A 16,126-nucleotide genomic window follows, 5' to 3' on the forward strand; every position below is an offset into this window, starting at 1 on the left:
CTTTTATTATTATTATTTTTTTTTTTTTTTTAAGATCAAATAGGCTACCCTTATGACACTTTTGAGACTTCACCGTTTAATCTTAATGTGATTACTATGTGCTATTAAATGCGGACATTTTTTTTAGGCCTAGAAAAAAAAATTATGTGAATTTAATGTTTTGTCATTAAGCCTACATTGTTTAGGACATAATAATAATAAAGAAATAAAAGAAAAGAAAAGAAAAATACTTTAGTATAGGGACCATTTTCCACTGTAACTGGTTAACTGCTTATTAGCATGCCTACATTGGCGCTTTGTTATTATTCATAAAGCACATATTCTGCATGACCATATTCTACATCGCTAATTCTTCCCAATACCTCAACTTAACAACTACCTTACTAACTGTTATTAAGCAGCAAATTAGGAGTTTATTGAGGCACATGTGAAAGTTAATGGCTTCTTAGTAGCGAGAAATAAACCTTAAAATACATATGTTATGAAAATATAACAGAATGATTTGATATACCATGTTGCTTTAAGAAGTATGTGTTTAAAATGGTCATAAGATGGTTTTCCCATTGTATCTATACACTGTATCTAATTTGCATATTAATGTGCTCTTAGGGCAACATGTTATGAAAACAAAAGAAGTGTAATAATGGGAGTAATATTAAGAGTAATTTTCATAATAATAATAATATCTAATAGTTCATAGGAATATTAACATATTATTTATTTCCCTTTTCTTTTATTGTGTCAGTAAACAATAAACCTGTTCTCTACAGTGGACATAACAAAAAGTCATATTTTGATTTTTTTATGACAGAGTTTAAAAATTAGTCAGATCTAAATAAGCAAAACATATTATTATATTTCCATAAGAGTGATACATTTGATAGCTAGATTAATGTTAGCTATTTCTTCTTCTTTTTTAAAGACCAAGGAGAGGGAGGGGTCATGGTGAAACTTCCAATCATTTGGTATCTCTAAAACTCTTAATGTGCTCTTTACGGGACATCCAGGCTTAAAACATGGCATACTGTACGTTCTCAGAGAAATTCACTGAAAGATAATGTACTTGCACTACAGAGGATAAAAGTATATTCCTGTGTCCCAGGAGGTTATAAAAAGTAATATGGACACACAGAAAGTGTGTATGCTTTTTGATTTCAAGTGCTTAACAACTATAGTGGTAACTGTCAGAACCTTTGGTTGAAATGTTGCCAAAACAACTAATAAAATACAAATATTTAAAATAAATGATACATACAATTCTTGCCATACATAAACTGGCTCATGTATGATTTAAAAATGCTAATTAAAAAAAATGTATTTGTATAAATGTATAAAAATTCCTTTTTTTTTTTTAGCTATATAATTAGCATTATCAATTAGAGACGAAATACTAAATACCACTTGAAGAAAAGCATTTTAAAAATACTGTTTTTATGTAAAATCACATAATTTAAGTTTGATCCCTTTTTAATGTTCATATTCAAAAAAAAGAAAAGAAAAAGCAGACAAGCACTACAACATTAATGCTTTATTAGAAAACATTTTCAGTTTAACAAGTCCCTATCAGTAGTAGATTGATCCATGTCACAAATTCTTAGAAACATTTTATCAGCGCTACAGCCTTTCTACTATGATTACACGAGCATGTGCCTAAATGAATTTGAACTGTAATTCAACTGCTTTATCCCAGTTAACAGTCAGGACATAAGTGTTAAACACACAGTATGCTTGCACCGTGAATCATGCCTACAGAAAATGTTTGTGTGGTTTGGCTTTCATCTTAAGGGAGTGTTATAATTTGAGGCATCTTGCTAAACTATTAACAGCCTGGCTGCATTGATAGATTGTGCTTCTGAAGCAACCCTTTGAGGAGAAAACACTTTTGGCTGTGTGGTTTAACCCTGGGGTCAATGCTGCTAGATTTTGAGATTTAATTCTGATCTTGAGGAAACAACATCAACACTGACATATTGCTGTGCCATGAAATATCAACATGGCAAATCTACACTCGTCGATTATGTAATAATGCCATAAAATGATTAACACTGGGTCAAAGTACAACACTTGTTACAATGCAGAGTATATCAAGACATTTGGACAAAATGATGAATGCTTGGCTTCATGCATTTGTTGAAAGATGAAATTATTTAATAGATCTTATTTTATTTCAAACAATGAAATGTTAAGAATATTTATTCCCATCTCTCTCTCCTTTTTTTTTTTTTAAAGAGTTGTCAGTCACAGACATGCTACTCTACAATCTGCTCTACGAGCTGTACAGGAATATTTACTCAAGAACAAGTTTGGGAAGATTTTTTTTCTCAATACAGCTTTGGCAAACTTAATTTCTAAGCCAAGTGTTCCCAATACCTTAGACTGGAAAGTAGATAATTTTTATTATGATTATCTTCAATAAACCCCATGTGCTACTGACACGTAATTGTGGAAAACGTGAGAGCGTTAAGCACAATAAATAAAAAACAAAGTCTCTGCATAACAGGCAACTGACACTCAGCTTCAGATCACAAATATTTGCGAAACATAACAATGAGTGGTAAAGAAAGGTGTGAAGACGTTAGAAACAATAGGCACTATCTGCTTGTGTGGCAGAGAAGACATGCTTACTATAAGTAAACAAACCAGATTAGCTCATCTCCAGTCATAATCCATCAGTTTATGAAAAAGCTGGCCTGTAAAACAAATATTCCAAAAAAAAAAAAAAAAAAGAATTCAATAAATAAAATAAATAAATAATTGACTTTTTTTTTTACCCCACTGACATATTTTTTCTTGTTTTAAGTATAAACATACAGCCCCCCGTACCCAGAAAACAAGACTTAATATCTTGAGAAGTATATGACAAGACTTTGAGTTGTTTTCTAAAGAATAATAATAATAATAATAATAATAATAATAATATAGGGTATCAAAAGGTTTAGAAAAAATAATCTTCCCATTTTGACTTTAAAGTTATTTTTCTTACTCCACTGCCAAATATATTTCTTTTTAATCATAAACTTACTTAATTTTGGTACATCATATTAGAAAACAAAACTTGTCATTGGTTATGTCATTACTCAAAAAAAAATTTCAATGGAGAACAAGACATAAATACATAGTAAGAAAATATTTTTTTTTCAGTGTATGGAAGAGTTCCAGTGTTATTACACTCTTAGTTATTTTAATTAGCTCTCTGATAATAAGTCAATCTTTGCTTCCATTGATTAAGATTTATCCGCTGTCCACTTGTTGATCCCCCTGGCGTCGTCTTCCATAGCCGTCTCAAGCCAGTCTTTCTCCTGGTCTGACTCAGACTCGCTCATCTCTGTGTCAGCGGCCAGCAGGCGTGAGTAGTTTATCCGGCGCTGCCGAGGAATCTTCCACTTGAGTACGGCAAGAGCGCTGCTCCACAAAGCCAGAGTGACTGCAGTGCCTTGGAAAAGCACCCGGACCCCAAATTTTTGCACCACAAACCCAGCTGCTAGACTGCCAAACGCCGCTCCCAACTCCAGAGAAAGCACCTCGAAAAGCCTTAAAATGGTCTTTTCCGTGCCGGGAGTGGCGATGTCTTCACTTTGCAATGTTACGGACCACCAGAGGGCGCCGGTGCTGAAGCCCGCCAGCAGTTGAGCGGGTATTACAGCCCACGGGCCCCACAGGAAGGAATAATAAAGAGACTGCAGGGCTAAACTAACAACGGCCAGTACTAGTAACCAACCGTGGCACTTTAGAAACCGGGAGAGACGCCCAGCAAATAGAGCAAAGCCAGTTTGGCTTAAGTGCGCCAAGGCTAAAGAGATGCCCATGTGGATTTCAGTAGCACCGCAGTCCTGCATGTGCCATAAGAGGAAATCTGACACAGCTGAGCTCACCATGCCCATCAAGACGACAGTGGTTGCACAAAGTATCGCTTGCAAGTTCCCATGCACCAATTGTAGTGCCTTAAAGCCTCCACTAGTGGGCCGCTCACGCTTGCGGAGGTATATAGGTAGCAGCGCAGCTGTTGGGATGGTTAGGATCATAAACACAGTGTAGGAGTAAAACTCCAATGTAGTTCCTATAAGACAAAACAGGCTGGTTACAAGAACTCCAACCACACAGTTGCCAAAAGCAGCTCCAAGTGGCTTCCAGACCTTCACACCATTATAGTGATCGGTGGCATCTACGAAATCCAAGTATTCGTAGAGTCCATCATCCGCTGTCCACTCCAATGGGGCGGCCATTAACTCCCACAAACCCATCACAATGAGAACCAGAAAGAACATCTGATGCCGGGCATCCATAATCTTTAGGCTCCCAAGGAACTCACTGTGAGGATCATCTTCCTGTTCAGGCTTCTTCAAAGTTTTTAGGCCTCTTGCTGACCAGTTGGAGCTTACAAGTGTGGTAACTTCAACAGAGGGCTCTGTACTTACAGATGTTTGGTTTATTGAGTAAACAGTAGCGTTTGATTGCGATGGGACCATTGTCCTCTCTAGAATGGTAGTGGGATCAGCATCGGGTTGACTGGTGTTACACCGTCCACTTTCAGCTTGGCTTCCTGTGGATGGGAAGAGCAGAAGAGTCAAAACCACCACTGCCGAGCTGAGCAGAGAGCCCACTATGACCGCCCGCCGCTTGTCGTACTGTCTGGCGAGGACGCTGGAGAACGGGCGCCACAACAGAGCGAGCAGGTGCTTGGACGCCATGATGATACCAATCATGGCGGCGCTGAGACCCAAGTTTCGGAAGTAGAGGGTCAGGAAGGGAAGAAGGCAACCGGAGCCACAGGAATGGAGGAAGTGAAAGAGACCTGCCAGCCGCAAAGCCGCCTTCACATTCCACTGCTTGCTCTTCTGCATTGCTCCCTTCTTCCTCATGTTTGTTGACTTCAGTTAGCACTCTGTGTGGATTAAAATGATTAGATTAAGTGAACAAAATATATGCAACTTTACAGGTCAATCAAGAACTGTATATAATGGTAAAGTGGTTGTATGGCATTGTTATGGTAGTACCATGATACATTTTGGGTAAAAATGTGGTAAAATATGAATATATATATATATATATATATATATATATATATATATATATATATATACACACACACACACACACACATACACACACAATTATACACAATTATATTATATCAGTCACTTTACATTGTCTATTTCTAATGGGTAACACTATTTTAGAACGAAGAGAAAATGCACTATTGTATTTAAATGGTACTTCGAGGTGTTGCATTCCCATGACATTATCATTGCAACGTTACTTTATAACTTATCAAACAACATGGGTTAATTGACAACATATGGCGCAAAACTGTGTCCAGTAAACTGCATTTAAATCATATGTACACAAAACATCCCCTCACCAAAAGTTACTAAAATAGGACACTTCTATAAAACGAAACATTGTACGAGAGGAAAGTAAATTAAAAGTGTATGTTAAAAAAAAAAAAGGTAGCTTGCTATCAGTGTATCGCAATTTCACAAAATGAAACCTGAAAGACTTATAAGAGTTTAAGCAGATATTTTCCGCAAAAGCCTTTTGTAATCTTGCAAATAGTACTTAAATAACATTAATAATAATAAAGACAGACTTTTTAACATCTGCAAGTAGCCTACACGACAAACTCTCAGTCCAGGTAACGTCATCATAGTGCACCTGCTGTAACACGTCACGAGATTGCCGTGGGTTTACTATTTAACGTTACCTGAGATCTATCGTAGCCTAACGTATCCGTAAACTCATGGTTTGCTTGACAGAATATTGTCGATTAAGGTTTTCGTTGCCTTTTCATGTCCACACCGTATCCGGGTAAAGTGTAACAAGTTTTCTTTCTCTTTGACAAACAACCAATGGCCGACCTCAGAGTATCGAGCAAACTCTAGTTTACTACGCCACCTGTTGGTGAGAAGATGAACGTACAGTATAAAATTATCCTTCTTGATATTGTGTTGCCTGTTGACAAACAAAATAAATTGTGTATTTCCGCCACTAACTTGTACGGAGTGTGGATCAAAAGGACATACTTCCTCTTCCCCCAATTATTATTTTAAATATATTCTTGCCCACATATAGTTATTTTAAGGCATTGAAAAATAAAACTATAGCATTCATTCCTTGAGTTATTTTGTAAAATAATAACAGAGTAAATTGTAATAATAACAGTGTAAATTGCATTTTATTTTTTCTAAATTTCGCATTAGACTCCTTCTTTCAGTCTCATATTTTTGACAGTAGGTACATTATAAGATGTTCTACTGTTTCTTCTTGTCCACAAAATTCACTTATGTTTACTCATTTTAAAAAGTGTTTCCAAATCTCATCCTCGATATTACTATATCCTCTCTCCTGATTTTTCCTGCACTTCTCATCTCTCCCACTTTCCTTATAATTCTGTAAATACCACTGACCTTTTTTCTCCTTATCCCATTGGTTTTTTTTTTCGGAAGTTCTAAGCGGCCATGCATTATATTTTTTTCCTTCTTGTTTTCTCTTTATAACGACATAATTTTCTCGTTATCTCGACATAACCTAAGTCGTTTTCTCTTTATAACGACTTAATTTTCTCTAAGAAGTTGCAAAACTGCGCCAGCAGGTGGCACTATAGACCTGAATGTAACTGATGGGGTGTTGTACATTGGCCACTTTACTGTACGCGGACCTTCATCGTGGTCGCTATAATTTGTGAAGTCTTGTTCATTACTGACATTTAATTAATTCATAAATGTTAAGTGCTTGAATCAATATGATTATTTTGTGTATTAAGTCACTGTGTTCTGTTTGCACCTATATCTTTATTTGTGCTTCTTTTAGGCACACGAATAGGTAGATTTGTGATGTGCTTCTTTTCCTTATTATTAATCTTTATTGTTAACCATATTGATGAGAAATGTGATGTATATGCAAAGTGCAAAGGCTAATTTAATTCAGTTTTGTTCTATAACGTTGTAGCTAATTGTTTTTTTTTCTGCACACACACATACACACACAAACTACACATGAACGCTCTTTTCAAACAGAATTTTGAAACGTACATGATATCTATCACAGCATATAATGACTACTAAAAATTACAAATTATATATAATTTTTATTTCAAATAAAGGGAAAATTAAAAGTGAGTTTAATCCAAGCAGCTCAAGATCTTAGAATAGTTCTGCATCCTTCTGAAGGCGCTCTGCCTGTTCGCGGTCTTGCCATTTAAACATGTTAATTACAAAAACAAAACGCTATACTGTCTCTGGAGAAAATCAACAGTGATTGATTATAGCCTAGTGCATGGCCGCTTAGAACTTCCGTATTTTTGTCACCTTTCCTTCAGTCTTTTCTTAATAATGCTCTTGATTTAATTCTAACTTAGACAAAAAATTAAGTTAATGTTGTTGTTTTTAACTGCTTATTTTGCTTCTTTATCTGCAGTTTAATTTTCTTGGATACCAATATGCGCCGGCACCCATACAAATACCACTGTATAATATAATAACGTTTCCATTATTTCCATTAAAATGTCCGGTCTACTTTTTGAGTGACTGTATAGTAAACTAGCCAAAGATGAACATGAATCTGAACAAACAACTGATTTCAAAGGTCTTATATCTTCTATCCGTATTGCTAATAGCAGTGCAACAATGCCCCCTGTATGAATAAATAACTCATCAATGATCCTTTTCCTTACTGATAAATGCAATTTAGTGGTACAGTTGGACTAACATTTAACATTTTCGGGTTACTGAGCCTATGTAACCATAGTTCCCTGAGTAAGACACACTGCGTCCTCTCGGGGTCGCAATGGGGAATGCCTCATCGTCACCCGTCTCTGAAGCATACATTGAAAAACTCCAACAACACGTTGGCCAGCTACAGCCCATGGCATCACTACTGGTGCGACTATAGTATAAATAGGTGCCGGGAGAACACATAATCCACTTCTTCATCTTAAGCTTGCATCCGAAGCATGGCAGGAAGCTAGAGGAAGCAGTGTCTCATTTCCTACTCAGGGAACCATGGTTACATAAGTTGAACTGCATCTTTTTGAGGTCACTATGGGGAACAGTATACCCACGCCACCATGCTGAGGGGAGTGCAGGCCAGAACCAAAGGGTGACCACCGCTGCGCACACAGCGTTTGAAGCCCAATTCATGTGTCCCACAAATTGAGACCGTCACGCGGAATCAATGTTTGCTCAAAAAAAAAAGGTTGGTCACTCTATATCCTCGAGCCTCAGGCAGCCAAATGAACATTACTTGACAGTTCAGCAGGTTTCTGTTGCCACACCCACCCCTCAGTTGAACTGCTGACTAGGTTGTTGTCAACTTTTTCGTTGTTGTCATGACAGCACACACGTGTCCATACTAGACACACTGGGAAGGAACTCTTTTATATGTGCGCTTTCCAATTCGAAAAATGGAGAAAGAGACTGAGTCTGAGGCATCGCCATCATCTATTAAAAAGAGAAGGTGTGGGTACAAGAACTGTTACTGTTGTCAGAGCAAGCCACCCAACTTCTTGTCCAAGCTCTTGTTCTCTCCAGACTGGACTATTGTAATGCTCTCCTGGCGGGCCTTCCTGCATGTACTGTCAAGCCTCTGCAAATGATCCAGAATGCAGCAGCGAGGGTTGTCTTCAATGAGCCAAAAAAAGCTCACATTACTCCTCTCCTCATCAGGTTACACTGGCTATCGGTATTGCCACTCACATCAAATTCAAAGTACTGGTGCTTGCCTACAAGACGACCACTGGCACGGGACCAACATACCTAAACTCACTGGTTAAATCTTAGAAGTTTGCGCTCTGCAAGTGAACGACGCCTTGTGGTGCCATCCCAAAGAAGTTCAAAATCACTCTCATGGACCTTTTCCTGGACTGTGCCCAGCTGGTGGAATGACCTCCCAATCTCAATTCAAGTCTTTACTCATTTTCAAGAAACATCTAAAGACTCATCTTTTTCGCCAGCACTTAACCAACTAATACTAGCACGCAGACTCACGGAGACTTAAAAGAAACGTGTCCGACAGAAGGAGACATCCAAATCTATGGTTGCTTTCCTCCGTCCTAAAAACGACTCTCTAGCTGACAAAGTGACTGCTGCAGAGGTGATGAGTGTGTATCACACTGTCCAACACGCTACATCATATCGAGCAGGAGATTCTCCTCAATGCTGTACGCTCCAACAAGAAATACAAGTTCAAGAAGAAACCTGAAGGTAAGAAACCTAGTTATGTAAGACCCCATTTGTCTAAGATGAAGTTTGATTGATTTTGAACATTGATGGACTGTCTACAGGGGTGCAAATGTGTCACTTTCAGGAAACAGTAGCCTTTTAGCCTTTAAAATATGTCACTGTTTTGCATAGGATTGTATCTTGGCACCTTTTTGTATTGTTGTCATCTTTGTTGGGGGGAGTTTGAGCAAGGCATCGAATCACCAACTGCTCCCCGGGTGCCGCAGCATAAATGGCTGCCCACTGCTCCAGGTGTGTGTTCACTGCTCTGTGTGTGTGCACTTTGGATGGGTTAAAGGCAGAACACAAATTCTGAGTATGGCTGAATGTCACTTCACTTTCATCTTGTGAAGGTGATGGGTTTGCACTCCTCTGTCTATACTGGAAAACCATTTGGAAGCTATTCATAAAAATGAATATTGCTTTAATTCTGTCTCTTATCTTTCTTCCTTATTTGATTCAGATGCTGGTGAAAAGGTTTGAGTCCTAAAGTTGTCCCCAACACACTTAACAGAATTTTTTTCCTGCACCTGCCTTAACTAACATGCAAATTCACCATCCTTCCTCCCCCTTCTCGTTCTGTGAACCTCTGGAGCTGTGAGTTAAGCCTTTTTTATTTAACTGTTCCTGTGGTGTTGAGTAACTACAATTCCTGTTAAGTCTATAATTTTATATTATAATTTATTTAAAGTGAATACATTGTAAATAAAATTAAATAGCTTAAGTAAATCATAAGTGGAAGTGCATTTGTCAATTCGTTGAATGTTCAAAATATTATGAATCTTTTATTTAGAAAAAATGCACATTGGTTGGCCTATTCATGCATCAGCAGTTACACATGTTTAGGGGAATAGGACATTATTAATATATCATGTAAGATGGTATGTGCTAGAAATGGGTAAACCACTATCAGTGAGTCTGCCTGTGGGGTGGAGGCAGGCAGTTGTCCCACATCGTCCCTCAGAAACATACCCCTTGTCCCCCTTGGGCTTATTAGCAGGTGGTCACCCTATGAGCACTAAGTACCAACTCTACCATTTCCATGGGAGTTGCCCCTGGGACGTTAGATGGCTGTCTGTTACATTATCCCTTACGGCCTAAAGCCTAGACTACATACCCAAACTTACCTGTTAGGGCCAGACTAACACCAGACTAACGACCAAGAGCCTAGCATCATATTAAAGAGCCAGTAAGATGAAAATTCTAAGCTTCCTATCACTGTTTATAAGTCCTGTACATTATGTTTAAATCCATCCAAGGTTAAAAAACATTGTCATTTTGTCAAAATATCATTTTAAAATGACCTCAGTTCTCAGAGATCCCCAACTGGTTCGCGCGAAGCTGTTCAAAAGATTCAGTTTCCTTAAACCCCACCTTTCGGTAGCATACTGTGTTCTGATTGGTCAACTAACATAGTCAGGTTTGATTGGTTGTTCCGCACACAACTTCAAGGTAAACTATGCGTTAGCATCTTTTTGGGGTGAATTATGTCTTATTCCTCTCATCGCGAAGCAATGAGTTGTCATATGGATTACTTTATCACAGAATATCTGTTTTCAGGCAGCACTTGTTTAGTTTTAAAGTAGACATGTCAAGCTTTCTATATATATCTCTCTCATGTCTCTTCGTTGAGTATTCACGGAGTTACACTTCATTTTAATGACGTGTTTGTAAATCAATATCAGCATACTGATAAGACGCTTGAGAGAAAACAAACACATAACTTCATAATCATACTTCGCCTTGTGATTCGGAGATGCTCGTTGGTCTAAATAAAGTTGGTAATGAACCCTCTTTTATGGCCAAACGCTTTGAAAATCCCGCCTTGTACTCGCCGAGATTAGAAAAGCAGTCATCAGTGAAATGTTGTTGAAATGTCTTTGGCAGTGAAAATAAAACAAACTTGCCTTTACAATTAAAAACACACTCCTCAACATGATGCTCTCACACCAAACAGAGCGTCTGTGTGTGTGTGTGTGTGTGGGGGGGGGGGGGGGGGGGGGGGGTCAGAGTTCGTTTCTCTCAGGACGGTAGGCGGAGATTATTATGCAAAGTGCTCCTAGTGACGTACATAGAGATGGGCAAAAGATTTGAAATCTATAACGACTCGTTTCAGCGATTCAGAGTCGACTCCTTACTTTAGAAGCCAATAACTTTATAAATCTACATCATACACTGTAATACAGGTAATTTTTGATTTCCCATCTGTGTGGCTCTTTAAGTCTTGGCCTGTCACACAGGGACTACCGCTTGCTTGCTCTTGCATAAGCTTGCTGAAGGAACTGTCTCAACAGATCCCTAGTAGCAACACCCTGTTTAGATTGGTATCCTGAGGACACATAGGTGGAGTGGTGCCCAGGATGAATAGAGCTTTTACCAGCTCAAGAAAAGGCACAAAGCAATCGCACAAAGCCTTTACCATATAGGTTTTAAGAAAGAATGCAGAGTACTAGCATGCAAACTTACCACAGTGTGGATTTTAGAAAGTGTGCAAAGACTTCACATGCACTCTTACCATTACATCCCAAAACCAGTATGTTTGAGAGTCATCAACTCAATATATGGTATAATGCTAGAGTGGCTATCAGTAAATATCTAGCAGAGGGGAGTGGCAAACACCCAGCTCTCAAATGAGAGGGGAGCTTGACCTACCGGATGTTCTAATGCTGGAACAGCTAGCAGTAATTTACTTAGCTGAGGGAGGAACACACCCAGCTCTCAACAAGAGAGGGGGCCCACCCACAGCATGATCGTTAGAATCAGAAGGGTAAGCGTACTGCAAGCTAGCCAAAAGCACATCAGAGAGCAACTAGAGCAAGGGCCTAGTTCACCTAATGCTGCTGGAGAAAGAGAACGAAGCTTATACATAGAGCTGGGGTACTCGAACTTGGACTCGGACTCAAGTCCGGACTCGAGTCCAATTATGAATGAACTTGGACTTGTCACGCACTCGGGTGAATTTGTACTCGGACTTGACACGGACTTGAACATTTTGGACTCGGAAAATTTTCCGAGTACAGTCGAGTCCGCGTGTGTAACAATAAAACCTGCATAAAATTGAGATGATAAATGAATGAATGTCTCCCCTTATGTAATTTTACTGCACCACACCGGCAGGCAGCAGTAGCATATCATCTCATGCTTGCAGACGAAACACACGCATCACTCACTTGATATCAATGTGGATTAGTGATGGGAAGTTCAATTCTTTTCCGGTTCTTTCGGACGGTTTGATTCAATAAACCGGTTGAAAAAAAAAACGGTTCACTGGTTCTTTTACGCTCGACGTAATGACTGGCATTGGCAATGTCGATCAAATATTCAAATATATAAAGTCGCTAATAATAATTTCAGTCAGTTAAAAACCTCATAATCATGAAGTTTTGCAAGAACACACCCAAATACAGTAACTGCAATAATGTGCATACGAGGATTTAAGTCTTGAAGATATAAAGTAAATTAGGTGTCATCAGCGCAGAAACCATGATCCACTTACTATACATAATCCATTGCGATGTATTTGTTATTAAATGAACTTATGTTTTGTCAGATTGCCCTTCATTCAAGCCCTCGGTTTACCCGCACTCATAACATTAGCACAGAATCAGTTCAGAATCAATCACCAAAAGAATCAGTTCGGTTCAGACGCGCTGTGAGTCATTCGGCTTCACGCTGAATCACGCATGCGCAGTATCATCAGTTCATCGGTTCTCGAATCGGACGCGTCCGAAAGAAACGGTTTTCGGTTCAGTGTACTGATGATCCGAAAACCGATGCAAACGAGTACCAAGGACAGCAGCAGCAACCAAAAAATTGCTGCACAGCTCAGCATTGCAGGATTTGCAAGACCAGAATTGACCAAACAAGCAGTGCAACTTTATGATGCAAGTTCTCCAAAGACAACAAGAAATTCATAATGTCATCATTAAGGATCTCCTCATTGGCTGCACTTTACCTCTGTCAAATGTGGGGGAGAGGCATTAAATAACTGAAATGTCAGCTTTAACTGGAGGACAATATAGTGTGATACAATAATAAAACAGGTTCATTTGTATTTTCATGCACTTGTACTACAATAAAACATTTGAAACCTTTTTTGATAGGAAACTAGTTCTGTTGACAAAAGAAAAATGTTCAATGGAAATGACTAGATGTAACAGTGGTATTTGTTTTATTACATTTTTATATTGCCATTGGTTTAATGGGTTGAAAGGTTAAAATATTAATAGAATGTAAAAATGTACAATACCAATTTATAATCTTTTTTAATTTAATTACTTTCTGGACTCGGGCGGACTCAACTCGGACTCGGCCTTTAAGAACTCGGACTTGAGTCCAACTCGGCCCCTTTTGGACTCGGACTCAGACTTGGACTCGATGTTTGTGGACTTGGTCTTGACTCGTACTCAACAAAGGTGGACTCGGACCCAACTCTACTAATACACGTAAACCTTACCATACAGGATTTCAGAAATTACCACCATGTGGATTTCAGAAAGTACACAGAGCTTAGAGTGTGCACCTAAAGTTTCCCAAGCATCTGTTCACTGATTAGTGTTAGAGACACACTGGTTGACTGGAGCCTAAGGTACCGGGGCCTAAACAGATCAGAGAAAGGGAATGAAGCTGATACACATAACCCTCATCTAAAAGGATTACAGAAAGTGTCTTACGTAAACAATTAAAACTTATGTGGATTTTAGAAAGTGCGCAAAGTGTTCAATGTGCACACTTACCAACATGTGGATTTCAGAAAGTACACAGAACTTTGCATGTGTACTTTAGGTTTCCAAAGCATCTGTCACAGATGCCCGGAAGAACTGAGACAAAAAGGAGAGGCAAGCTCAAATACAACCTTCTGCGGTGGGGGGAGCACTTCCTGAGACAACATTATCCAAGTAGGTTCTCACAAAAGCCACCTATACTTCCCGCTCGATGCCTCAGCAAGAGTGGATATCCTGGTGACCAGGAAGCCCCTCAGGGCGACCTAGCCAGACATCCAGGAAATTTTGCAGTGCCGTGCCGGGGGCCTGATGATCAAGAAGGCTCCCGCCGAAGGCTATGACCTGACCACTTGATCCAGGAAGCATGAAGTCGGAACCAGGGCTATAATACCGGCTGGACACAACATTGACGAGTGAAGTAACACTGCAAGGCGAGCACCCGGTTTCTGAATCCAGCCAAGGGGGATGCTCACAGAGGACCTACCTAGAAAGGACAGAAACCCATGCACAGGTCCCGGAAAAAAACATTGCAAAAAATCTCAGATCTCACAATCTCTTATTGCTAATGTATATAATACACTCTCTCCATTTATTTGTGCTTTCCTTATTTTGTGTTCTAAACACACAGCTCCCTTATGAAACAAAAATATATTGCAGTATATTGGGAAATATCATGTAATATATTAGGCATATATTCTTATATATGGGATTTAAGATTTATTTTTTCCAATAAATTGCAATATAAAGCAGCAATCATTTGTATATTTTGCAATATATTATATAATACATGTATCATCAATATATTATTCAATGTATTCAAATATATAATAAATTGGAAAATAAAAAGGGAAAATAATATATTACAATATATCAAAATATATTTTAAGAAATATATTGGTAAATATATTTTCCTTTCGTAAGGGCTGGATCAATTGTATTTCTCCATCTTCTAAAACCATACTGATATTTGGATAACAATTTACTATTTTCCACATGATACATTATTTCACTCACCATTTTTCTCCCCATTATCTTATTAGACAAATTAGATATCCATTATCTATTAGACAAAGAAATAGGTCTACAATTTCCTGGATCTGTACAATCTTTCCCAGGTTTATGTATTGGAATTATAACTGCCTCCTTCCAACTTTTTGGTAATTTTCCCTCCTCCCAAATTTTATTGTACATTTTTAATAAAACATCCTTAGATAATTCACTGAGATCATTAAATAGCAAATCTGATTAATACCTGGAGCTTATATGGAGCCTGTTATATCTCCACCCCTAAAATTGGATACCCAAACTCTCTTTTTATCCCATTCATTCTTTTTATCATTCCCTATACTTGACATATTCCTGTTCCCTTCCCACTGTGTAACAAAACTTCCTCCAAAACTCTTTATTTTTTTATTTTTAATGATTCTCCTTTTTTGTATTTGCTTGCTTTCTTTTATATTCAATAAAATTCTGAAAACTCTGATCCTTTTTTAACATTTTAAAAGCTTTATTTAGTTTTAATTGCTTTATCACATTCTTTTGTCCACCATGGTACAATCCTCTTTTTTCTTACCTCCCTTCTTCGGAATAGTCTGACTTGCTGCTTACTATCTAGCATTAAAAGTATCATTATTAATCTTATCAACATCTTCTTTAACTTCATTATTTCCCCATTTCTTGTTGATTAATACTCCTAAATGCTTCCCAATCTGCCTTTTCAAAAAACATTTGTCTTCTCCTGTATTACATTAATCATTATGGGTTAATTATCACTCCTTATGTAGATTTTCGAAACACCTCATATACCCGCCAGTGAATTTGAAACAAGTGTAAGATCAATAGCTGTATCTATTCCTGTTTTAACATTAATCCTTGTTCCCCTTCCATCATTTAAACATACTAAATTTTTTATCTCCATTAACTCTTTAATAACTATTCCATTACCATCATTACAATTGTCCCATAACATGCTATGAGCATTACAATCACCACAACATATGATTTTCCCTTCTAAATGTACAACCAGTTCATCCAATACCTCTAGTGATAGTTTTTTTTACATGGATTATAAAAAATTAAAATGTTTACCCCCCAGAAACTTATACTATTATAAATTCTAACTCCTTTCGTTTCCCCATTTTTTTTTTTTTTTATTGTATTCCTTGTTTTACAAATATTATACACCCT

General features: G+C 38.0%; 1 protein-coding gene across 1 annotated transcript; it reads right to left on the reverse strand.

The window, feature by feature from the left end:
* Positions 1 to 1,513: 1,513 nt before the first annotated feature.
* Positions 1,514 to 5,878, reverse strand: LOC127951766 (major facilitator superfamily domain-containing protein 6-like). The gene is made up of 2 exons (XM_052549769.1): positions 5,702 to 5,878; positions 1,514 to 4,882 (listed from the first exon to the last, which is right to left on the reverse strand). Exon 2 carries the CDS (start codon positions 4,857 to 4,859, stop codon positions 3,225 to 3,227), a length of 1,635 nt encoding a protein of 544 aa, XP_052405729.1. The 5' UTR covers positions 4,860 to 4,882; positions 5,702 to 5,878; the 3' UTR covers positions 1,514 to 3,224.
* Positions 5,879 to 16,126: the final 10,248 nt, after the last annotated feature.

The sequence above is a fragment of the Carassius gibelio genome, chromosome B3, assembly GCF_023724105.1.
Source record: "Carassius gibelio isolate Cgi1373 ecotype wild population from Czech Republic chromosome B3, carGib1.2-hapl.c, whole genome shotgun sequence".
Lineage (NCBI taxonomy): Eukaryota > Metazoa > Chordata > Actinopteri > Cypriniformes > Cyprinidae > Carassius > Carassius gibelio.